The sequence below is a fragment of the Varroa destructor genome, unplaced genomic scaffold (genome assembly GCF_002443255.2).
Source record: "Varroa destructor unplaced genomic scaffold, Vdes_3.0 BEIS01000003.1, whole genome shotgun sequence".
In the NCBI taxonomy this organism is placed as follows: Eukaryota; Metazoa; Arthropoda; class Arachnida; order Mesostigmata; family Varroidae; genus Varroa; species Varroa destructor.
In genome coordinates this window covers 55,512,010-55,538,791 of record NW_019211456.1, presented here as the reverse complement: position 1 = coordinate 55,538,791, position 26,782 = coordinate 55,512,010, and the positions used below count along the sequence as shown (strand labels likewise).

At 38.2% G+C, this 26,782-nt stretch overlaps 2 protein-coding genes across 11 annotated transcripts in view; one reads left to right on the top strand and one right to left on the bottom strand.

Moving 5' to 3' along the window:
• The first annotated feature begins 141 nt into the window (after positions 1–141).
• Isha (Insulator su(Hw) mRNA adaptor) lies at positions 142–8,414 on the top strand. Of its 3 annotated transcripts, none has more exons than XM_022795901.2 (7): positions 142–426; positions 2,089–2,235; positions 2,977–4,071; positions 4,248–5,313; positions 5,594–5,767; positions 5,999–6,268; positions 6,955–8,414. In XM_022795901.2, the coding sequence occupies exons 1-7, from the start codon at positions 142–144 to the stop codon at positions 7,308–7,310; spliced, it is 3,393 nt and encodes a 1,130-aa protein (XP_022651636.1). In that variant the 3' UTR covers positions 7,311–8,414. The 3 variants fall into 3 exon arrangements, with proteins under 3 accessions (XP_022651636.1, XP_022651637.2, XP_086840547.1); XM_022795902.2 differs by having other exon boundaries at positions 285–547; XM_086984421.1 differs by lacking the exon at positions 142–426 and adding an exon at positions 682–930.
• Positions 8,415–15,106: 6,692 nt separating this feature from the next.
• Positions 15,107–26,782, bottom strand: part of LOC111248382 (uncharacterized) — a 63,945-nt gene continuing 52,269 nt past the window's right edge. For 6 of the 8 annotated variants that reach the window (XM_086982515.1, XM_022800610.2, XM_022800611.2 and 3 more), the window contains 3 exons: positions 25,445–25,954; positions 24,807–25,069; positions 15,107–18,985 (listed from right to left, as the gene is read on the bottom strand). In XM_086982515.1, coding sequence (XP_086838641.1) covers positions 18,925–18,985; positions 24,807–25,069; positions 25,445–25,954 — 834 coding nt within the window. In that variant the 3' untranslated portion in view covers positions 15,107–18,924. Of the gene's footprint in view, positions 18,986–21,186; positions 22,522–24,806; positions 25,070–25,444; positions 25,955–26,782 lie in introns of all 8 variants that reach the window. The other 2 variants (XR_015322982.1, XR_002672543.2) reach the window with 2 other exon arrangements.

Sequence of the window (26,782 nt, the reverse complement as noted above, 5' to 3'; positions counted from 1 at the left end):
CGTAGTTGTCTCTCTCTCTTTTGCGCTTTCTGAATCGCGGCTATTTGCATAGCCGAAGACGGTTGGCGCCGCCGCCGTCGTTGTCGTTGACGACGACATGAGCTATCACCTGACTGTCGGTCGGTTTCGCGGCCGGTGGTTATGAGCACTCTTCCTTGGACTCATTTAAATGTTGGCGCTCTTCTTGATGAAGCGATATCATTCCGCTACGCGCACAAAGATCTTGTTTGCGTCGTACTGTCAGTAAAACGGCTTGTGCTTGTTTGCAATGCGGCTCACACGGCGCTGTATTATCTTGTGAATTGTATTGATTTAACTGTATTGTGGAGTCTGGTCGTTTGTGCGAGTTCGATCAAAGACTCGGTGTGGTGGTTGACGATGGCTAGTGAGGCAGCCATGGAGGAAGTGAAGGCTTTTAATGCCGAGGTTCGTATATTTCATTATAGTGTTATCCTATTCTCCTGCACTAAATCGAGTCGACTCTCGGCCGGACACAGCTTCTCAGCCAGTATCGCCGCTACAAGCAATTTTGGCGGCGCTGATGATGGTCAGTCTGCAATTATCAAGAAAATCATGTCTCTGCCATTGCCCTCTACTTTAGTCGGATTTGTGGACGATGGGAAATTTTGGTTATTTTATTTAGATGATACACGATATCGCCAGAACGGATGTGTATATGTCTTTCCATCTAGTCCATCATTTAGCAATAAGCGCTGTTCAGCTGCTACTGCAGTTTATCGAACTCCCTACAAATGATAAATGAAACCACTCTATTAATAATTTATGCTAGAGCTCAAGCTTCGGAAGTGTAGAAATTCTTCACAGACACCGCGTTAATTGCCTCTTGTCCTGAACAAAGTACCTATATCGAATATCACAGCATTTAAATGAACAAATGTTCGAACATCGGCATCCCGAGTATGAAATCTGGTTCGTAGAGCTGTTTAAGATCGCTGTAATTCCCAATTTTTGAACGTTTAGTTCTCGTCCGAAGTTTAACGTGAAAATGCTAGTATTTCTATTGAATATAGGTAAATTTAGTGCTAAAATATACAGTTGTTACGATTGGGTGATGATGTATAGATACGTACGTGACCTTATCGCAACCAAACCCTACCTCTTCATCATAATTGGTTGTCTAAGCTAATTTCAGCAGACACATGAAGTGTGTGAAAGAGAAATTGTACGTTTTGTTGCGGATGTTTCATATTGACTAAAGTTTGACTGTTCAGCAAACTTTTCTTGCTATCTTTGACTATGTGAGCTGTCTGCCAGTGCTATTTCCAGCATTGGTGTACATACAAAAACAATTATAGCATCCAGGAAAGTGTTTTCCTCCAAGCTAATTATGCACATTACAATTAGTAAAGCGTATCGGCTTACCAAAGTCTTGGAAAGTGAAGCTGGCATTTTGCAGATGTTGACACTTACGTAGGAAACTTGTTATTGGCATTCTGTTTCTTTTGCAACGCCCAACAAGCTAAACGAATGCGCTCAAATACACGCTTTCATCATTCTTTAATGACGCTCGTTGTTCGATCTAAGTGCTCAAAAATTGAATGATTTGCGTTAATCCTAACGACTAATTATTAATTTTGCAATTAAGTTTGGCATTTTACTAAAGCGTTCTCCAAATGACTCAGAAGAAACCCTTTTTACACAAATGATTAAACTTTTAGAAATGAAACAAAAGAGGGGTTAAAAATGTAACACACGTGCATCACGGTGTTTTTAATCGGAGCTTTTTGTGAAATCTGAGCATAGACATGGACAACTTGCAAATTAAGTAACAGTCAGAACAAAAAGAGCTAACAACTGGAATTATTGTACAAAATTGGAAGGATAATCCCACTGCCCTTTAAGGTGTTCGAATACAGAAGACGGCCTTAAAATTGACCCTCATTTGAGTATAATGTTACAACGCCCTTAGTTCCTATTCTAAAAGCGTAATTTTTCCGCAAGGGTCGCTGCTGTTTCAATATGTAAAATCTATCTATTTGTAAAGACACAACCATATATTAGCAAAGTATGATATAATAGTAATAATATATGGCGACTTTCATTTTGTTTGTTCGATGCACTTTTTAGCTCCAGTCGTTATACGAAACCAGGCCGCCAGTTTCGAAAGCGAAGATGACAGATATTACGAAGAGGGCGATGAAGACCGTGAAACTCTACAAGCATGTCGTCCACTCCGTGGAAAAATTCATCCACAAGTGTAAACCCGAATATAAGGTTGGCAATACTAAAATTCGTTAGGATTTATTTCTTTACTTATTCTAAGATAGCCTTAGATAAGCGCTCGTTTATATATATGTACCGACATTTTGTTCTTGTGATTTTTTTTATAACAAGTTTGTCATCTTCTTGCATGTAGGTATGGTTTAACGGCCAAAATGGGAAATGAAAACGACATATTTGAAAAACAGGTTTGGTGGAAAAAATATCGGTAAATCCCCCATAACCTAAGAAGTGCGAGCGGGGATCAAGGTAACATTTTATGCGTTTGTTTGGACATGGCTGATCATTTACGAAGCGTTTGGCTGTAAAACTTGCAAAGTTTTCGCGTTCCACGTAGTACATAGGAAGTTATGATTTTGAAAAAAAAAACGCCATTTCGTGTTTTATGTGGTTGGCTATAACAATAGGCTGGACATTTTTAAAATTTATTAATAGTTTAGCAGTTTGATCTCGCTAACGGCCTTATATTCACATGGCATTTTCAAAAATTAAAATTGGTAAGAGCTCAATAGCTGCAAAGGAAATTTGCTCAAAGGTGGAATACAGAAAGTGTAAAGAATACGGAAGTACGGGCATGGGACATCTACTGTAATATCATAGTATACATAAAAGTGGGTGGATTCCGCTTATGTGCGATACTGCTGGTTATTGAACAAGTCGAAGGTATCAGATAAAAGCTCCCTTTTACCAAAACACAGTTGTGTTGTTACCAATAATGTAATTTCGAATTTACAGGTCCCTGGATTGTATGTTATCGATTCTATCGTCCGACAAAGCCGGCATCAATTTAAGGCTGAGAAAGACGTGTTTGCTCCACGATTTCAGAAAAACATCAAAAACACATTTCAGGCTCTAGTAAAATGTCCAGAAGATGAGCGACCTAAAATAGTGCGAGTTCTAAATCTTTGGCAAAAGAATGGCGTATTTCCTATTGAAGTTACACAGATGCTTCATGAAGTTGTTGCAGCTGCACCTTCAATCAAGCCACCTGAGTCTCGCAATGGTTCTCGAGAAGAAGCGATTAAAGCAACAGTGGAAGATCCGTCCTTGGCGACAAAGATTTCGACAATGGCATCTCAACTCAAAGAGCAAAGTAAAGAAAACAAGCCAGCTTTTGATCGAAAATTACTAGACTTTGATTATGGAGAAGAGGAAGATGATAAACAGGCTCCACCGCCCCCGCCACCGGTCACAATCCCTCACCCAGCGGAAACGAAAATTGAAGATGTGCACAAGATTGCCAATAGTGTCCTCAATCCTTCAATGCTCGAATCTATCCAAAAAGCGTTGGCAGCACAAGGAGTAGGACAAATAATAAAATCTGATTCAGCAGCTCCTCCTGAAATGATGAATTTAGCTATGGTGCCACCTCCCAGCACCGTTATGCACCCTAACCCATTTGCTATTCCTGTTATGGTAGCAAACCCATTTGCAGCACCACCACCACCACCTGCAACCTCGGCTGACACCGACATTCGTCAGCAAATTGTAACTAGTGGAGGAGGTGGCAAGGATGAAGACCTTCGACAACGAGACGATTCTAGAAGAAGACGTAGTCGCAGTCCTGGTGGCCGACGGCGGTCGAGATCAAGGTCAGGCAACCGATCTTCGAGAAGACGCGACCGTTCAAGGGATCGACGGCGAGACCGAAGTAGCTCAGTTGACCGAGAAAAGGAGAGAGAGCGCTTATCGAAAGGACTTCCTCCTATGAAGAAGGGCTGCGTTACCTTGTGCTCTAATACGTTGTGGCTTGGCCATGTGTCTAAAACTACTACCGAATCGGACCTCGAAGCAAGTTTCGGAGAGTACGGAAAAATTCTCAGCATTGATGTAAGTCATTACTCAGTCCGCGTAACAATGTATTATCTTTAATAAATAAAATAAGAACAGTGCCAATTGGATCGACCTTTTCCTTATAGATTAGGACAAAACAACAGTTTAAAAATGAACAGACAGGAGAACCTATAATCTATGCTTCTTAACGAGTAACGATTTTGTTTTTACAGATTATTCCCCCGCGAGGTTGTGCATACATTTGTATGGACCGACGACAGGACGCGTACCGTACTCTGCTTAACAAACGCAACATCCGCATGAAGGGATCAAGTTCACGTATTAAAATTGCTTGGGCTCCACACAAAGGAACCAAGAACCACAAGGAGCTCAAAGATTTTTGGGATGTAGATCAGGGATGCTTCTACATTCCAGATGATCGAATGCCAGCTGTCACAGATCTGTCACAACTGGAGGATGGCGGCATGATCGATATCGACTCCATGTCAGATGACCTTCGTCAACGCTATGATATGGTGAAATCGGGTGGTAAAACGACTTTACCAATGGGGGTACCACCTGTAGTTCCAGCCGGGATTCCGCTGCCGTTTGGAGTTCCCCCAGTGAGTGCAGCATTCCCGATACCCGCCATTCCGACTCCGACTGGCACTCCCCTTCCAATGATCGGTATGCCATCGATGCCGCCCATGCCTCAAATGCCTTCGATGATGTCAATGCTTCCCGCAGGAATGATGCGTCCTGCCGTACCCCCTGCACCACCTACTGCACCACAATTACCTTCAGCGTCGCCTGTTTCAACAAGCTCAAACGGCAGTGTCGTTCCTCCACCGCCACCTCCACCTTTGACTGGTGTATCTCCAGTACCTGCGCCATCATCATCATCTGTTCTTTCACCATCTAGCAGTGATAACCAGCCTCTTTCACGGCCACCTCAGACGATGAGTTCAGCAGGTAGTTTTGGCCCTCAGGGAGTTCGTGGTCCGGTACCTACTTCCCGGGGCCCGATGGGTCAGATGGGTGCCGGACCGATGGGAAGCCCAATGGGTGGGCCTATGGGAGGTCCCATGGGTGGGCCTCGGGGAACAATGGGTCCAATGGGAAATATGGGAATGGGCGGTCCTCGAGGTCCCATGGGCATGCCCATGGGTGGTCCGATGGGACCCATGGGGCCTATGGGTGGGCCAATGGGTCATCGGATGCCAGTGGGACCGAGAGGTCCTGGAATGCGAAACGGACCTGAAGGGCATATGGACACTCCAATGGATATGCCCCCCAGGTGTAAGTAATAGTGTATTTTGCATAATCCGCCTTTTTTAGTAGTTTAATAATGCATGAGCAATGCAAATACTATAATAGCTTTAATATATTTGAAACCTTACACCGAAATTCGAATTAGAGGTGCATAATTTGTTGAATCTTTACAGTTTCACAGGTAGGAAATCAGCAAGTTATGGTATTAAAAGCATATCTGTTAATATGAAGTTCTTCCTCATGATATCCCGATATTTTCAAAAGATAGAATGTTATTGAATATATTTAACTTTTATTGTTGCAACAGTCGGTGGACCCGGAGGTTTTATGGGTGCACGAGGTCCTCCCGGACAGTGGAACGGGCCTCCAGGGGGACCCCCGGCGTGGCGACATGGCCCACCCGGAATGCGACCTGACTTTAGACCTCCACCGCTGCATATGCAGCATCAACAGGGCATGTTCAACGGTCCTCCACCACCAGGTTTGCACCAGATTATATCCATAATACTCTAATATGTTAGCTTATTATTTGAAGATCACAATGGCATAAGGTAATTAGATTATACTTAGTTGCATCTCGCACATTAATAGACGTAGATATCATGTACACGAAACAACTGCATTGTGGATTTAAAGCGTAGATTTAGTGTTCCCCAAAAAAAGCTAGTAATACAATTTTTATAAAATTTTAACATAATCACGTTAATTTTAGGAGGTCCGTTTGGACCGGGTGGACCTATGGGCGGCCCTATGGGTGGACCGGGGGGTATGGGTGGTCCTGGAGGACCAGGCAACCTTGCCAGTTTGGTCAGACAGCCGTTACAGTTGCAGGGACCGCCAGGAGTAATACCTACAACGTCTAGCATCACTTCCGTTTCTAGTCCAACAAAACGACCCGCGGAAGTTACTGCAACCTCTTCCACCGGTGAACGTACCGAGCGAAAACGAGAACGAAAATCGCGGTGGTCTGACGCGCCAGACGGTTTGTATTTCCTTTAAAGATTATGTAGCTTCATTATATAACTACATCTGAATGCTATGGGTTAATCTTAATATTAGTTCTTTTTGCATCATTTATGAAGATTACCCTACGGTAGTCTATCAAATTGGACTGACGTTTTTTTGACGAAGTGACGCTCCCGCATTGCACAGAAGTTTTCCTCTCCTTATAGTAGTTCGTCAAAAGACTTTAGTGACCGCTTATAGCGCGTATGGTTTTTCTGTGGTCGATAAGTATGTTCGTCCTAACTATTCCTTTAAAGTCTCTAGTTGAAAGTCGGTCGCGGTAGATTCGTAGAATACGACGGGTGGTAAGGCAATTCGAGCTTCATTTTATTGATCCCAACACAATAACCAGCTTTTAAGGTGACAGTCTATCGCGGTCGAGCCCTAAACTATGGCAGTACGGTGCTGTGGCACCATTTAGAACGACTCTATTATGCTCATCTTTTAGGACTCATTGCCAAATCTTAGAAGTTCATTCATCTTGCAAAAAGAACAAATTTTCTCTTTGGACTCATGTAATTATTAGGAAGGTCAGGATTTTACTAAGAAAGGGTCAAGCAAAAAATGTTCGTAGCTGTCAGTAAAATGCATTTATAGGTAACTGCGAAATTTCACTTGAAAAAGGTTTTTACTGATCTTCTTCTTTGATTATAATCCTTGTAGATGCTCCTGCTCCACCGCCACCAACGTTAGCTGCATTGCCGCCTGTGGAACAGTTTCCCGCAGGGGCAGTGTCTGCCTCCACGGGCGGTGCGCCTTCTGCGAAAGAAGAGGAAGACATAAGGACAGTCTCCCCAGAAGCTCTCAAAGCTGAAGAAACTGGCGAAGGCACTCCTGTCGCTGATGAGGCTGTTTCACCGAGGCAGATTCAAGGCAATTTACAACCTGCCGAACTGGTTCCTGTAAATGTAGGACCAAGTCGAGATCATGAGGCCGAGGAGACGAAGGGACGAAAAAGAGACGGTAATATTGATATGTTTGGTGAATCACCGACTTCCAATGTGACCGCTAAGACGTAACATAACGAAAATTGCAACCAAATCACACGTTCGTCCATCAGCACAGACGGACAACAGATTGCGTAAAGATTTATAGAAAATAATTACAATAAGACAAGAAAGGAAGTGTTAAAGAAAGGAAACTATAAATGAGAGTTGTGGGGGTGAAGCAGATGGTGCAGAAGATCGGTAAGTGAGTCTAGTAATAGGTTGCATATATATATATATATATAATATTTGATTCAACAAAATAAACGAGTGTCACACTCGATGGTAACAACGGGTAACAACAAAAACGACACCAGTGATTTTCGTAAACCAACAACAAAACTACCGTCAGCAAAACAGTAGCAGAACCCCAAATGAGTAATTTTGTTTTGTGAATGCTTGTCAGTTGAATAAGTTAAAACCCATGTCATATTTTATTCATATTATTAAGCATTACGTGGAAAAATTATTTTCAAGTCGATAGACTACAATCAGATGCGCTAAAGCTATTTACAGAATTGTTCGTTGCTATATATATATATATATATACGGGGTCGATTGGGTAGTTTATATGAATAAATATTGCTTATTAATTCATATGATTAGTGTGAACGACGGTCTCGCTTACGCTGTCAAGTCGTTTAGAAGTGATGTAATATAGCAGATATAGGCCGAGATCGGATATTCGAATCGATTATAGTTATTGCGTATTAAAAATACTATTCTCATTGAATAGTAATAATACTAATAGTAATTATTATTAACTGGCAATGAATGAGTTGAAATATAAGGGCCAAAATCGATGCTGTAAGTAATTGGCTTAAGAAGTGAATGATTTAGACAGACAGACAGACAGACAGGACTGCGCTGCCTAGAAGTAGCAAAGGCAGACAACTTTGCCAACTGACGCAAACATGGCATAAAATCTATAATTGCTATTAGTTACTCAGTAGTGATTAATTACTATTATTATTATAATAATTAAGTAACGTAATCCTTTGTCCTTCCCTGTATATATGCATCAAACGCTTACCAAAAGGAGCGCGAATATAGGCTAGATTAAATAATTAAAAGCGTTTTCCTTAAAAAATGTGAAATGAAAATAAAACACAAACGTGTATGAAGGTACTCTGGCGATATCGATCGGTCTTTTTTTGAGTGGTAGTTAACAACAAAGGCAACTCTGGCTTTTTCTTTCATTTTAATGCAGGACAGGTGATCCTAATACGCCAAGAAAAAGCTGCTTCTTTCGGCTTACTGGGTCTACTAGCTGATACTATCTTGGCTTTCTTAGTATGATGAGATGTAGGGGAGTTCCTTGACGACACAGAAGTACACCTAGAAAAATTAGCAATTGTCAAGCTTTTCATTAGAAATGGCAGTGTACGACTACGACAGATCATAATTTTTCTTAAAGAGCCTAAAATTAAAACCAATACCATAAGTGCTTACCCCCCGTGCTACCGTTTCCAAATCAGAAGCATATGTTTCAGAAATGGAGATGTTAAAAAAGACGCAGCCTCAATTGCATTTAAACCCGTAGAGCACCAGAATCCAGAACCCAAACTTAACTCGATGAAATTTGTGATAGAGTATAAAAAGCAAAAGACGTTCACAGAACATAAAATTTTTTTATTAGAAAAGTTGCCGTAAGATGTATAGAGGAACGTGGTGCCAGCAAAGGGCACCCTTCCTCTACAAGGCAACCTCGAAGATGTGGGGTGGCCTGCCGAGTACGAAATATATTAGAACGTTTTTAATTCATAATTATATTCCGTAACTAACACACAAATAAATATAGTAGCAAAGTAATGGAGCGATCTATTTTAAGCTTGAACTAACATCAAGAGGTCTAACTTCAAGCTCTGAAGAAATCTCTAAGCTCTATTGAAAATTGAGCCCCGCAATCCCTCTCAGAATCGTGAGTACAGCATCATTTCACCTTGCTGCTACTATTAAGTTAAATTGATACAGCTCTGAACAAATATTATTGAAATAAAATAGCCTTCAGGGATAATTCAGTCAACTTGTCAGTAAATCTGAATTTCCTGACAGCCTTAATCGATTCTTGCTTGTGAACGGAAATAATATGTTTTATTGGAAAACTTTTATTCGCTGAATCAGAATCCATGTCCGATCTCATACCATTCATCTTGTGTGCATATGATCACATAAAAAACAACACTAAGATGCACATACTACTATGTTTGCAGAAAAAACCTTAACATTTTTGTTTTCAGAGAAATTACAATATTTATGCCTAAATTCCTATTTAAACGAGGTCATCTTATATTATCCAGATTAATCAAATCCTTTGTTAATATAAAGCTTCTCTCTGCTAGTTTGATGCACATTACTTTCATCATTAACATTATCTTTCGTATAAGGTTGTACCATATTTACAATCCGCACAGACCGAGTTGAGTTAATAGAACTGTCATGAAGCTGGTATGCTGGGCCGAAAAATTATGAACTATATTGGGCCGTTACTTTAAATTGCGGCGGCGACAGATAACCTGCGTACAAGTTAATATGAATAACAAAAGTTAGTAGTAAAGTGGGTATATATATATATATATATATATATATATATCATATTGGCCGTTACGTTTAAATTGTAGAATTCTAGTTTATGCACCTTAAAGCTGGCATAACGTTGAATAAACGAATAAAATCAAAGGTTCTTTTTATTATTTAGTGAGAGACTTTTTCTTTATTATCTACGCCTAGTGATCTAGAAGTTCGTTTTGAATATATTTGCTATATGCTTCTGTTACTATACATAAACCCTCCTATTGCTTTATTAAACAAAACAACGTTTCCATATTTTAGGTAGTCAATAGCGCTTTTTAATGGAAGAATTATATGCGCTTAAGCCTAGAAAATACGGAAGCCGGCATGAGATTAGAGATTTTGCGCTGCCATTCAGTTATCGCACTGGGTCTTGCCGGATGCATGGTAGGCAGTCCATTAGAACAACATCTGCATAAAATGCAAGTATCGAAAACATTCGATTTTATTTTAAATTAATGTTTCATCTTAAAAAATTGTCTTGCACTAAAAAGCTCGTTCCTCTATGCCATAATTTGGCTACGTTATTTTCAGGTAAATCACCTTTATCAATTTGTCTTTTCTATTAATAACAGACAGAGTCGTTTTGTTGACTCTAATTTACAAATTGGACGCTCAATAAACAATAGGCCTGCCCATTTTATGCTTAATAATTATTTGAAAGATATGATTTTGATCCAGTACTTGCCAGTTAATTTTTGTTTGTAGTCATTACTTTTCTATAAAATCCGCTTGAATTTGTCGCGCTAAATCGATATTAGTGCACTTCTCCTAACTTCTGAAATGTCTATCAAGGACATCAAGACATATTTTCTCATGCTGCATTATATAAATACTAATCCGCTTTATATTTTTACCTTGCTTTCTTTTTAAAGCTGAGACTATGCTTAGTTCTGGGGCTAATTTTGCCTTTCTGCGCTCTGCCTAGAAACATCTTTTTTTTTATAAAACAATCCATAACAATTTACTATAAAATATTATAAGTATAGACTTTAGAGTGTGGTATTACTATTCATTGTTTGTATTCACACTTCATTATTTAAGTAAACCTAATATAAACGCTTTGGAAGGCCATTAAATAATGCTTTTATGTGGTCTCGTTTCCCACCTCCTGCGTGTACCTGAAGGACGTGCAATATGAGTATATATGTTTTGAATATTCGACACCCACACCATTGGTGTGGGCATGTATATGACCAGAAAGACACAACATTCTAAGTAGAAAGCATTTTGAGTTATGTTTATCGCTAAACACTGCGCAGAATTTTAATGAAAGCGGTACTCCTTCTTGACTAACGTTAGCTAGAACACTATGGCATTATGTTTATCGCGACAATTTTCAACCATGCTCGAAAGTTCGAAGTGGCTGCATGACCGTTGTATTAGTACACACAGGGATTGCAACAAATTTGTCAAAAGCTCACAGAATTCAGGAGATTATCTTTAGTAAACTACGGAGAAGTGCACTACTGAGATGTGAAACATGTGCAGTACTTCAGCTTAGCAACACTGCAGTTGTGTCGCAGCAGGTCCTCAAAAGATATTCTGTAAAATCAATAAAACATTGCCTACCCTGTAGATTCCGAGTACTTCCGCGCCTACTCTCGCGACCCGATATATTGCATTTTCTAGATCTAGGCGATTTACATCTGTTAGCTTATACAAGAAAAAACTTTAAAAATACAGAACCTTACCTGCCGTTCCATAACTGCAAGCATGACGCAGCTTGCCCAAGGGTGATGAGCTTACTGCATAAAAAAGCGCCATTAGAGGAAGGTTATCAAGAAGAACCTTCAAGCATCTATGCAATAGAACAAGATGGGGGACTGGAAAGTTGCCTAAGCTATTGGGTAGTGTAGTTCAACAAAGGGCGACGTGTTTATAATATGGGGTAGAGCATGAGAAGCGATATCATTGATGTAGAACGTAGTTTTGTATTCACAGGATTTGAGGGAACGTTTGCTAAAGGGGTGACGCCTTTTGTTATTAAATTGTGTAGATACAAAATATGAAGGGCTAGTACGTGTATGAAACTTTTTGTAAGCGTGACAAAGACCTGCTCGCGAGAGTAAATGTCGCTCCAGGCGCCGAAATCCTGTATTTTTGACAGCAAGTACTCTACTCGATTTTTCATCGCTGTATTGACCATACACTATCGTTTCACATCGCCGAAATTGGTCCTGAAGGGATCCTTGCGTCCGAAAGCATCAGTGATGTTCCCTCTGAAACTGGCTATGCGCGTCAATTGCCGAAAGAGAAGGTATATGCAAGTTGCTCCAAGGTCACGATTGCAAACAAAGACGCTATGTGCTAATGAATGAAACAATACATATATACGTCGTCTGTCGCGATGCGAGCACCCGGATATGTTGACTGCTAAAAAGGCCGTCTATGGGGGAACATACAGTAGCAAAGAACAACGTGTCGAATACAGCAGTACCGAGTTATATACGAAAAAGCCAAAAAAGTGATAAGTGGTAAAGTGATGCCGTTTAAGCCATAAGGCGCCTTAAAGGCGGGGGCAAACTATAACTAAGATAATAGCTAACAGGATAATTGAAAACAGTTCTCTTCGGTGTAACCTAATTTCACAATACATTTTTTTTCTATAGCAGATTATAGATACACAGAAAAAGCATTGTTCACGTGTGATTTTTCTTTATGTGTCAGTAGCAGTAACTCTTTTAAACAGCTACTCCAGACGTTTATCAAACAGCAATATCTAAAGTTGTCTAATTACTATTAAGCAACTGTCTACTATACAATTAGGGTTAATTTCATTTGAAATCCACTATGGCAACTTTAATAGAATTCATACGACAAGATTGCGTGCATTCTTCCTAACTATCTAACACATTATACGTGTGGATTGTTCAGTTCTGTTACTTATCACTTTCATATTTTATTAAAGACACTTGATACTTTTTTCGTATGTATTGTATTATGTATCATCTATTTTTATTTTATGCTCCAATCCTGACAGCCGGCGGACGATTGTCGATGACCGGAATTGTGCTGCCTTTACGCAGCAACAGCAGGGACATTTCATTCTCGATGTACATTTTCATTTACTTTTCATCCTCCTTTACCTGCTTTTTCCGGCTTAGATGTATCTTAACATAATAACATCTTCCTTCTCTATCTACTCTAATTGAGATTCGATAATCCGTTCGTGCATCGCCAGTTCAACTGTGAAGTCGTTTAATATGCTCACTGGCTGCTCACATTGAATTGTAATGTATTATGGAGAAGACAACGTCATCTAAATGTCACTTCCTCCCATACAGACACACACAAATCTTTTCTTTGCTCACGGCTACATGTTAACAATTTGTGGACAACTGACAAAAAAATAGTTGTCCAACAGCGTTCTTGTTATTACCGCTTTTTTTTTTACTTCGTCTTCATAGCGATAGTTACCGCATGCGATACTAATACTAATAATTAAAGTCGTAATAAAAACAATACATAGTATGAAAGGCTCATATATGAACGAACGCTGCGTTGAAGGTACTCTTCAGATCAGGTAAAGGCTTGCCTTTACCCCTTTACCTTTTTGTGTGGCCTATTTTTCGCCTCGCTTTATCGGTGTTTAAAAGGTAAACGACAAGTGTATTCAATGATTTCATGTGTGCTTAATATTACAAACTACTGCATTGAATTAATTACTGGCATCACTATAAGCAGTTTAATATTATTTTCTTCTCGAATAAGATCAATCATACGTACAGAACAATGCAATCATAGGAATCATGCATAGTTCATCGATTTTATCGGTCCCGGTCCTATCATCATTGTTATCGCCGTCGTGAATAGTGAGCTGTCAACGTTAACAGTGGCGGAGGCAGTCATGAGTACCCAATACAATAACAACAACAACATATAATCAGTAATTAGCTTTATATGATGCACTGTTGTCTATCGCGGAACGCCGCTTGAGTGTAACGCACGATCCTCGATAAGCAACGGTTTGCTGTCTATCTTATATATCTACCTCTTACCACACTCCGCTGGTTTTTCATATTTCAGTTCTCATCTTTTTGCAACTTGTTACCGTATTTCAAAATTAAAAAAATTACGATCATAGATTGCCGTATTCAATTTGTTTTTGCCTCTAGTATTTGTGACTCAGATCTTGTGTCTTACGTATTGTCTGCTAAATACATCGGGCTGTTACACAAAATGTTTTTCTCCGAGGACTCATCAATGACATTAATTTAATCTTTCTTATCAACAAAAATACATTGTCTTTTTATTTAAGCTAATATTCCAGAGTATTTTTGATGGAGAGCGGATCGCTCATTAGAACTTCAAAAACGTACTTTATAACCTAAAATAATGTAAATAATTCACATGCGCTAAGAGGGAAGTTTTCCTCATCAATCCGTCACCCTACACAAAATTTGTACATAACCAAATACAATTGTTGTCAAGGATTGGAAGGAAACACGAATGGCAACAAACAAGATATGTACTGTAATAGGAGTAATGGCTATAGAGAGGTGTAGAATACTTATTCATATCTTGCTTGCCATTAGTCAATGTCACCTCCTCTATAAAATAATCTTTGTATTGGATATAGTGCAGAACTACGGCAATAATTTTGACTCTGGTGAAATGATTACCATTTGCCTTTTGTATTCCAGGAACGATTAAGATGCTCCAAGCTGTTGGTCAAGGAGACAACGAATCTGATTGAAACCAACTGCAATATGATTTTGATTCTATTATAAATCAGAATTAAGCCCTATTGCATTTAGTTTTATAGTTTTCATCGACTAAAACACTTAATTCCTTAATAAAAAATGAATTGTATAACGTGAACATCGCATAGGGTACACTTTGGACAGCCGGTAAAATTACGTCTTTTTAATATCTGTACTTTTATATGTGTGTGTTCGTATGTGTTTTATTTTTTTTGGCTTATAGAATCTTATGGATTGGACTTGCCGGGAAATTATGTACCAGGGAAAAATCGTACTTGAATTCAATAACTTAACAATAATGCGAAAGATAACGAGCACGGTGAGAGCATGCGCCGTTATAGAAAACTGATATTGTTTATATTTTGCACACATTATTGGTGCCAGACCTGTTGGTGCTGTTGTTGTTGTTGTTGTTTTTGCTGCCGCTGTTGCTTTTTCAGCAGCCGCGGCAACAAGAGCACACGCTCCACGTTGCATCGACAACTCTCTGGTGTGGTTTTCTATTCATGTGAGTGTTTATTGTAGTTTTTCTACTAATGATGAATAGTAATATTTATATACTTATATACATGTTTGAAATTTATTGGAGCACTTTTAAATCAGATCTGTAACATTTCTTCAAATCAGCAATGATGGTATATAATTCATTATCGTCGTCGTCAAGACATATGCATCTCATTTTTTTCCTCTTATTAATAATATTAGCAGCAGTTAAACATAAATAGCGGCTACTACATGTATGATTTAATAATAATGATTATCATTATTATAAAAAAATAACGGGCCATTCTCTCTACTTCTAATGCTCCGCTAATTCTGACTGGCGTTAATAATATACACGCGTAAGGATGAATATTCTACGATGACAGTGAACCCACGGCAAAAAAGCAGTTTCGTCAGTTTATCACCAAATACTTTCGACGAATAAGGCACAGATCTCACAAGCGTCCTTATTTGAACAAACCACAGCTAATGTTCACAGCTTTTGCACAAATCTAAACATATAATTTAATAGTTAATAAAATATAACCAAGTAATTTCAAGAACTTCCAAGATAAAAAAACTAGTTATTCAGAAATTATATCGCACATGTAACAGCTTAAAAACGCAAGGGCTTTCACTTGGTTCTAGTAATAATCATTTAGGTCCTTTTGGTATAACAGACGGGGAAAAACGAAATTGACGCACTGACATGTCCACAGAATTCGGCCTTGATAATACTATTGCTACGACTGAAATTATATTCAGCAGCTACGACAAACAAGGAAAGGTATGGTGCAATAAATTTTAGACAATTTAACTCTCTCTAAGTTTTTTAAAATGGGTGACTTATATGGAGAATGCATTTTAGTCTGCAGCATGCATATCATCATACATTTGCTTGTTTAGTTATTATTGTTTAATTTGAGACAAAATAAAAAATAATTATGTAAAACCTATGCTATAAAACACAAATCTAATTAAAGTAAGGCTTAGGCGGCAATTCAAGATACTGAACATGCAAAATTCAGCACAAAAATGTGTGTAGACACTGCAAAAGAAGCGAAAGAAAAATTCTGAGGTGGCGAGACCTGTCTACCCTGATTCTGTATGTACAATATACATATAATGTTAAGGGTAAACGTATATACCTAGCGAACAAATGGATGATACATTATAGAGTATACTACATACATATGAACTATATTTCGCGGGCTCTGTACTAGTTGCCTCTATTTATCTATTATTAGACTATTACTGGTTGTTGTTGTTATCGCTAGTGAACAAAAAAGAGATCTACGCAGTCACGTCTTTATAAAAAGTCATTGCAATAATATGAATACAACTAACAAATCAAATCATCTTTAACCCTTACGATTCTACGCTTGACAATATTAGTAATTTTGCAGATTCGTAGACGATGCCTGTTGATTGTGAAACGCCCTTCCGTTGCTTAACGCGCCATCTAATCGCTACACCTTGCTCACGTTCGGACTGCTTCATTCGATCTGTTATAGTATAATAGGTACATTATTTCGCCTTGGTTCACAAGATTCCCATGTTCACATTCGAACTTTTTTGTAGGTTTAGTATATTATCCTTCTCGACATATTCGAGTCTTTCGGCTCGACAGCTTTGCCAGCTGAGAACCACTAGGAACTTAACGTCAATCTGCCTGTGTGTTAATCATGATCAATACTTATCAACAGTTTACGCGACACCAACCAATAAACATTACCAATGGATAAAACAATTACACTAACATCCCTTGACAATCAATAGCCCACCAACGGTACCAACTTTATTCAGATAATATTGAAACGACTTGCTCGGTCGGCTAAATACTTAATTGATTTGTATTGGCCTAAGAATGGACTGGTCGGTAAAGCAATAACTTCACAGGTACCAAAATCACGAATTTCACAAGCAATGAATTAAAAGTCAATTGAGAGAGCAAGAGATAACGACGACGGCGGCGATAATGGTGATGGTGATGATAATGGTAGTCCGATCCGAGAAAGTAAAAATAGTTGGAATGAGCGTCAGAGTATTATAATGCGATAGGATTACAATCACGAAGGCTGTCAATGTAGCTCAGGGTTTTTCCGGAGCTCAACAGAATTTGATTCTTTGATGTTAGCAAATCGGGCAGAGATACAATGTCAGTAGTCACTATTATAGCTTGTCCACTATCAAATTATTCTTTGTTCAATTCATTGCAGTATTATGTAAATTTCATTTATTATCTACTGGATCTGATTGACGAACTTTGTTTTTTTGATCACCTTTGATCTTTTGATGATTTGGAGAACTCTACAGAACATTTGAGAACAGTATCTTTTTATCCTATGGGAGAGCATTTGGTTGGCAGTTAATATCGACAATTTGTATATTCCGCCCTGTGTTTCCAATTTAGGTACAGTTTGTACTATGGTGCTTACTCAATTATGTTCCTTGCAAAAGAAGTAACACCACCAGCAGCACCATCAACATTATCAACGTCACGTAAATATATTCGATTGAAATTCGCTTACGAGAATCAGAATAGCAAATGCAATTAAATATTCGTTCTCATAAAATATTTCCGTCAATTGAAAAATTATATATATATATATATATATATATTCGACCATTCTTATACCTCAGACATATTCGTTTAAATCATAAAGCAGGTTGTAACTGGTTGAAATGAGAAATATGTATTTCGAACGAGCGGCCGTTACACACCACAATTTTGTAGTAAAACTAAATCGACAAAATTTATACTGAAGATAAACGATGAAATTCAAAATTTCAAGAGATTGTCGTCCACATATCTTGTAAACCAAGGAATATTAGTTATTGAGTTATTTAGAACAGTAAAAAGCTTGGCCAATTATCGAAGAAGTGGGCCTCCTGGAGCCTTAACAGTGTAAGACCAAAGATCTGTGGCTATAGTAATTATCACAAATCGCAAAGTAAGCGCTCTATAGACTCTTCAGTTGTTAGCAAAAAGAGATTCATGCGCCTCATAAGCACGACGCGAAACGTTTTCACTGCAATAGTTTACCATTTGGCTCGTAGCAGATTTTTGGGTAAATATGAAAAAGTGAAAGACTCGAATTTACAGCTTTACGCAACCATATACCTCAGAATGGCATAGGCCATAATAGCGTGTTCCAACACATTTGAGGTTTGGTTTTGTGTAGAATTGCTCTACCTTAATTTCTCGGTTTTGCAAAATTCTATTTAAGTCTAGTTGCCATGGTAACTTGTGTTCCGGTACAAAAATTTCACGCGTTGTTTGTAAAAAGTATGCGTCACGCTTTGCTGACCCACAGACATTTTCAGAGAACTTACCTTACTTCGATTTTTAATAACTTCTCGAGGCCTCTAATTTACTAAAATGGCTAATAACATTGTGTCAAAACGCTCGCTCTACATGCCACTGCGCATGCACCGTAGCTAGTCAGGCCATTGTATTATGCTAAGCATATGTTAGAATTGACATTTTAGGCTTTTATATGAATTAGTTAGCTTCTGCTTTATTATTCAAACAAACATGTCTGAAATGAAAGAATAATCAAACACATTTGGAAGTATATATATATATATATATATATATATATATATCCTTAATAAACTCAACCCGGACGGACGGACGGCGCGGATTGAATAATGAGCTGAATCGATAAATAGGTTTATGAACTGAATGAATTAGTATGATGATTTAATAATCATAGCCTAATAACAGTGCCAGATATATTCCAACATGCATCAGACAGATCGCGCATTTACCATGTCACAGGCACACACGCACATCATTACTTCGTTGCGCAACAATGCTTCTTGCTTTACTTTATTTGCTCGTTTTAAGTCATTTTTTTTCTTCTTTTTAATAAGGATATTTTTTAATCGTCGACTGATTGCGTCGTTGTTAAGCTCCCATTTGGCGGAACTGCAATCACCAATCTGTAAAAATAAATAAAAAACACAGAGGTGTGAACATCAATAGGAAGCGTTAATAAGAAAGTTAATGAGAAATCTTAACGCTTAGCAGGGTATATTTCACGAGACAACCTGGATAAATTTCGTGAAAGAGTTAATAATTATATGTTATATTCACTCTATTGGTTCAAAGTTCGAATTGTGAATGTAACAGAAGAATGGGGATTTCAAAAGGCCAAAGGTTATAGAGATATCCAAGATGTACCACATAGGACGTGAGCTGAGCGCTAATCCTCCAACAACAAGGGGCTTTTACAGCTTTTCCTATATTGTACCATTTGTAGAGCTTGATGATGTTTATGTATGACATGATGCGTTTGTGACAGGGGTCGAATACTGAGAAAACGATCACTGCCATTACGCAGCAATTTTATAGCACTGAAAATTGTTCATCATCCATTACGTCCCCTAGATATTATATAATACGTTTAATAGGCACAACGAACAAAAGTGAACACATTTGATGCTGACACAAATTAAAAAATGATTGAAAATAGTCCCATTGCAAGGCAGAATAAAATCATACACTTGGCAAAACGATATCTAATAATGGCTGCTTGCGCAGATTCCTGAGCTAGTAGAAGTTATCTGTCAATGAGGCATTATTTCTTATCAATCACTATGGCCTTCTGACCATGACCATGATGGTACGGCCTTAAATTCGTCGTGTAAAAATAAGAAATTACATGATACCAGCATAAACGTAAAGCATTCGATTAAAAAGAGACGACGGTGGCACAAGAGGATTGGTCATTTCCGAATGACCTAGAAATTATTAGCAGTTCGGTAACTAACCAACGGACAGACAGACACAACGGCAGACTGTATACGACGCTGAAACATTTTACAATACGTCTACATAAATTGGTACGGTCACACACACGTGAACACACGCTTTAATATCTGTTATCAAATTGTTTGTATAGCACGCAAAAACAAGATGCCTACAGTTATTTCGGGTGGAAGTTCATCTTTGGTTTTTCCTCTATTTATAGGTAAGAGTAATCGGTTTTCCTGTGTTAACTTTGGAGGAAAGGCAACCAGCTCAGTCGCTGAAATCAATCGAATTCGAAAAATTTTTCTATTGCTTTCGATTAGTCAGAACAGCGACAGCGATAACGCAAACTCGGCAAAGAAGCTCTACTCTGAGAAATCTTCGCAGAGGTTTGCTAATAATAATGACATTTTGTATAAATCCTTTCTAATCAAAAAGCACTTAACGTACTTTTTAAGAGTACGAACGATACTATAAGATACATCAAAAAATATTTATAAAGGTTGCCAGATGATAATCGAATTCAATGTGATGTGAATATTATATCTGTATTTTGGTATATAGGCGAGAAACCTGCTGGCTATAGAATAAAAACAACGTGGAAAGTTCTAGGATCAAACAATTAAAGATCGTTTCCAATAGACCTGAATAATATTATCTGTGTGTGTATACCGGCAATGCGCTGCTGTTTGTTACACGGCAGCGAAAATATTGATAACGATGGTTTACGAATAAACTCGTTGAAAAAGGCTCTGGCAAAAACTGCAAATGAATACCACTTTTCATACTGATATAATCTGATTACTATAATACCACTATTCAACTATAATATAATTAAGTGATTCATAAAGCATGTGCCTTGTTGTGAGAACATGAAAGGCATTTGTCAGTGTCGTTCTAACCAATCTCGAAGTTTCTCCACTAATCATCATCAGCAATATTCGTAGACATAGGAACGTCGCACGTTTAGTTCCAGCTGACTCTGACACTCGCTGATCAAGTTCAATCCAAGCAAGATAAATAGAAAGGGGCGCATAATCATGCAGAGCATCTAAATATAATAATTTACACTGAACGTAGGTCTAAACAAGAGGTGATTAGTCTGTTCTGTTCCAGTTCACTTCTAAATGATAAAACGCAGATGGAAAAGCAAAAAAAGAATATAATGTTCAAGAACTCTATGCTCGCACTGGGTTCTGCTAAGTTCTATGCAATAAATTGAACCAGGAACATATTGTTTAATTTATCACTTATCCAGCTGGTCAAACAAGAAGATGAACGTCCGTGAAGATTCGAAGTCTAATGTTCTAGTCCATGGAATTGTATCGTGATATTTGCCAATAATTAAGTTAATAATAATATATAAGCTGATGGAAATTGATTAGCTTACGGTGCTCGTCTACGTGATAGAGACTACATTGCTTGTTGGTTATCGAAGAATATCATATTGTTACACCAAAAACCAAGGACCATCGTTGTTGTCGTCGTCGTCATTTTCAACATAAAACGTGACTGTGCCTGTTTCATGGACGTGCACATAGAATGCAAACTTTGGCGCGAACTGATGGATCTTTTTCGTGCAGAATGTTAAAATGAATGACAGAATAACAATCATTCGTAAACAGATTTCATTGACTTGATTAATGTTGTCGATCTAACAACAACGCCGATCGTTCTTGGCACATAAATCGTAACGTGACCATGGCATATTTAGGGGTGTGGTATCCACGTTCTGTCGCGTTCCGTTCATGATAATTTGGAATTTTTTATTGTTATTATTATTCATAAATTAGTTATTATTATCGTTCACAGAGTGCAGTTTGTTTGAAGGCGCGAGATGCGTCTCTAACATGAAAAAGGCTCTCTAGTTATTTACTGTGTCTGATTATATTGGTCCTGTATGAGCTTGTTGGTTTGTCTGAGGGAGCCCGAACATTAGCACTCTAAACCTACTTTCTTTGTTTTAGCAACACTGTGCAACGAGACTCTGTATTGTTGGAAGATACGACCAAACTAGGCTTTTGGAAAATCAATAGGTTTATTAATGATCCGAGGAAAAGAAGAAATAAGAAGAAGAAAGGCCCCTTGAAACTGATTTGTGTTCACTATTAAGTATTCGTCATTGATTGCGGCGTGCATTTCCTTTGATTACAGAATTTTTATCCGTTATCATTATCTTTATGCATGGCAGACAGAATGTTGTTGCGTTTTATGAAATAGCATGCTATGGAATAAAATCGTATTACTTTTATGGGAGCAATAGGCACACATGGGTTTACGCTTTTAACCCCTGGCGTTACGCCACCTAATGATAGGACTTCACTTAGCACATATATGCTACAGGAACGAGTACATACGCAAAAAATAGCTGACTGACAAGTTTTCACAACAAACGGGAGTTGATAAAATACTATTATCACCATGCATGCTTCGCACAATTTCCTATGCAGTTATAAAGACCGCAAATATCATCAATAGGGCTGACGCTTGTCAGTTAGCCAAGAAAGATCCTTGCTATTTGTAAATCTAAAGAATAAGCCCATTCAGCTTTTCGACATGAACAATCGCTACCTAACGTGAAATTTCATAAACAATTAGGAGGGCCAAGCACATATAATGGAAATATATTGGGCCAGTATCACAACAGCTTTGTTTGTTTGAAGAAGAGCTGGTCAGAACGATCGTTAGTTGTTGCTTGAGCCACATAGATTAGTCCGTCCAGAAACTGTAATTCATAAAACACCACTTTATTTTCTAAATATTTGGCGTTTAATACAAAGAAACAAAACATTATAACGCTGAAAATATCACGGTTAATGCATTTGTTGGTAGCTGTGTTGGAAATGTCTTCGCACACATTTCTATGGGTATGTTCTATGAACACATATAAAAAATCGAATTGGATTAAACGGGCACAACCCAAGTAGCTGACAAATAATGCTCACTGTAAATTCAAACGTGAAAAGTCAGTTGGTCAATTAGGTCAAGACTAGGTCGTTAAATGGGAAGAGCGTTTCTGTAGTCGTCCTGATCACAAGGTTACATAAGAGAATACAATATAATGGGGGGAATCTGATCGTCGCGATTCGTTTTCGAAATTCGACTCCGGCTGCTAATTGAATGCTTTCAAAAGAAAGGCACAGTAATTGTCAACGCCACCAGAAGATAGAGGAAAATGTGGTAATAGCGACAACGATAATTTAGAGTAAAACGTATTTATTTCTTCTTCGTACCACAACAAACATTATTATATTTGTAAAATAATGTGAAGTACCACGCTACAATCAAATAAATATTAGCATCACCGGGTGCAGTAAGAGCGGTTGACGGTGCTGCTTTTCACATTTCTTTAACACGTTTTAAAAGACTATCAAAAATTATACTACCTGAATAAACGAATTTTAAGCATATCGAGGCTATTTTGAGTCGTGCGTATTTACATCGAGTGCCTAACCCATACTCAAAAAGTTCTATGATAAAATAAAAGCGTTTTTTTTTTTTAATTCGTATTAGAAATCGTTTACAGTGAACTTTTACAACACAGTATAGACATTTTGACACATAGTGGCAAGGGGTACAATTTTTTTTTTTTTTTTTATCATTAAACAATAACTTTACGATGCGCAATCATGTTGGAAATGAAAATCTGCATTTATGTCAAGTGACTGGACGTTGTCGCTAGTTGGTGAGAATTGTTATGACCTGGCCTTGTTCAACACTCGCTCAGCCTTGTTACTCGAATGTAGGTAATTACATTGAAAGAGGCGAACATGAGGGAAAATGCTGATAGGTGACGACAAACAGTAAGGTACAATAGATATGTAGTTAATGGATTGCAATTATTAATTAAATAAACGGCACTAGAAGCGTAGAAGCTAGCAAATATAATCGGAAGTGCTTAAAAACCTATTCGATAATAATAATAATGATGTGGCGATATCGAAGTCGTTGTGTTACTAGCATTATAAATCTTATAGTAATATTTCCAATACTAGACTTCGTTCAAGTATATTCTGAAAATATACGCCATATTATTTTCAGAACTACATTACCGAATATCAATGAGTTTGTCTTGATTACTTGCACCATAGGCCGTGTTCCCAGAATTTTGATTTGTTGCAGCCCTTATCCCATTTTTTCATCCTAGGCGATTGTATCAATAAATTGTGCTTATTATACCGGTAATTTTTATTAAAGAGCTCGTCTATTTATTATGATTCATTTACACACTTGAGTGTATTTATTTTGATATATGTTTGTTAACCACAGAAGAGTTATCGACACTTGAGATGAACATTCAAGTCCATCCCATGAATTTGCTTGTAGTGTTGCTAATTTTGCAATAACGATCATATAATGAAGAAACAAGTCGTGAAGGGACATAGAAACGCTTCCAATTAACGAGCCAAATGTGTATTACAGTTATCCGGATGACAATTCTTCATTTAGCCATCGTTGGGTCCAAATGATGTCGCGGTAGATGTCATAATTAGGTAAATAAACAGCATATTCAAATAACTGAGGTCACTAAATGACAATTCTACTCCTAATTGTTAGTAACATAGGGTCCCTCAGATGCACTAATTAAAGTACTGCTTCGACTCACTACAAAAAAAAAGCTTGACTCAGCCCCTACATAGGTAAAGTAAAAGCTGAGCGGGTATATGTGAAGCAACGTTTATTAAAAGCTAAACTTTTAAAAATTATAATAAGACTCATGTCGGTTGCTAGGAAAATAATCGAACGCATGAACCCTCAACAAAAGTTATGCTTACTTAGGCCAGTTATGTCTTGAACATTTCGAGCTTTCCAGTATCTTTCTGATTTAAATTATGATCAGATATTATTTCGGTAGTTCGATAGATTTTCTAGGAGGCAATGCAATGCATTAATGCATACAATACAATATACAATGCACTGATGACCCTATTGAATCTTGGCTTGCATAAAATCACCAAAGCGTAATTCTAGCAGTCTTAGATCGGGCGTTAAATTTATGCTTTAACTTACCGATCGGATGGTGATTGACTTCTGCTCCGACTGGTAATGGTGTCTTGTTCATCTGATGGATCCTGAGGGGATTCTACCCGACTTCGCGACCTTTGTTTGTTCTGTTTAAGGTTTTTACTAGTTGCCGAGATCACAGAACTCAGACTACTCAAGCTACTATTTTGTTGCTGGTTTCCCGGACCAGCCGACAGTATACCTCCCCTGCTAGCTAACTGCTGACCCGCGTGCGCTACTTGAACGAAAAGCTGTCTTGCCGCGGCCACCTGGAAAGATGGACGTTATTTTAAATCTACCGCCATACATAATAACAACCTGACTTTCATTGTTTGTCCCGCCGAGCGACGATTAGGCACTTCACTTTATTGTGTGATACAAAGAAACGCAATTTTATTATTAATATTATATGATTTAGTGACTAGGCATTAAAATGACGCATTACATTTCACAGTTTTATTCTGACGTACGGTGTTATGCTTGTAAATACTTTATATGATTCCTGCATAGTTTATTTCACATGAATTTGTTCTCTGTTATATATATATATTCTTATAATTGGTCTACGGCAAGCAATATATAAGTAACAGCAAGTACTGCATTTTTATTATGAGTGAATTGACTGGCTGAGCGAGTAAGCCCACCTGACTGGGCGTGCTTGATGACGACGTTGTCTGGGGTGCAGCTATTGACGTCGTCCGACCTGAGTGCAGAGCGGTCAATTGTTGTAACGTCAGATTTTGACCAAGGACCACCATTGCAGCTGCTGCTTGTGCAGGAGGCCAGACTCCGCTCTGAGAAGATCCTATTAACGTTGACGATAGACCAGTGGATGAAAGTCCAGCCGGTAGAATAGGAGGTACCCGTAAATCAGTAGAAGAGCTGTTACCCCCAATACCACTAGCACTTGACGCTAATGTTGTTCCGGACGTCGTGGAGACCGAAGATCCGACGGCTGAAAGCGACGCTTGCAATGGCGGTACCACTTGCGACTGCTCTTTTGGACTTCCACACCCGTTGCCACCACTGGCGCCGCCACTCTGAGAACTGCTATTTCCGCCGGAACCTGTTCCCTTCGTTTTAAGTTGACCCCCTCCACTTTTACGTCTACGCGTTTGAATATCCTTTTTCTTAAGCGCTAAAGGTCGATTCGTCTGTTCAATGCATGGATCAAAACAAAGTAAGTTAGAGAAAATGAAACCTGCTGATAAATTTTTTAGGTGTTAGTAAATATTGCAGATCTCAAATTTGATTCGCTTCATTCGACTTCAACGCAACTGGTCAGACGTAGTCCTTGTGTAAAATTTGGTTATAAAATTATTTCTATCCTAAATATTCCACCACCTTCATTGTGTAAATTTACTGGCCGCTCACAGTAGTTGCTATCTAGACAAAAAAGGTGTCACGCAGGCTAAAGGCTGATGGTTGATAAGGGAGCTGTCTACTCGTTTCACTCAACATATAGTTGAGCAACTAATACACTGTTCCTCTTAAAAGCAGTTCGTAATTAGCTTTGCAAATGAAATTCATCTTCAACCCGATTTTCCGGTCGGTCTAACGTTTGCATTACATAATAATAATATGTCAATGTCAAGGGACCATAGTGCTTCATCACAAAAAAAATAGTAGCTGAGAACTTTTTTATTCGATAAATGAGAACAAAAATAAAAAAGATCCATCTATTGTGGTACAAGAGGCTTCCACTTGAGGAGTAAGGTTAAAGAAAAATGCATTATATGTTTACAATAAATAGACATTTAAAGGAAAAATGGGAGTTTTAAATAACTATTGATAAACAAAGTAAGTAAGACAAAGTCTCTGGTACTTCATTTCCTCGGTGGGACTCGACTTTCCATTAAATACTGATAGGGAGGAATAATTACACAATCTTATTATCATTATTATTACTCTTATTATGACTATATGGTTATTGCTAATTCGTTCTCTCTATGAATATTTGTTGTCTAGAGATTAAAATTGTT

Excerpts from the sequence above, each read along its gene's own strand:
- Isha (XM_022795901.2), top strand. The coding sequence starts at position 142 with ATGAGCACTCTTCCTTGGACTCATTTAAATGTTGGCGCTCTTCTTGAT. Across the intron at positions 427-2,088 it reads TGAAGGCTTTTAATGCCGAG|CTCCAGTCGTTATACGAAAC; the intron begins GTTCGTATATTT and ends TGCACTTTTTAG. Across the intron at positions 6,269-6,954 it reads GTGGTCTGACGCGCCAGACG|ATGCTCCTGCTCCACCGCCA; the intron begins GTTTGTATTTCC and ends TAATCCTTGTAG.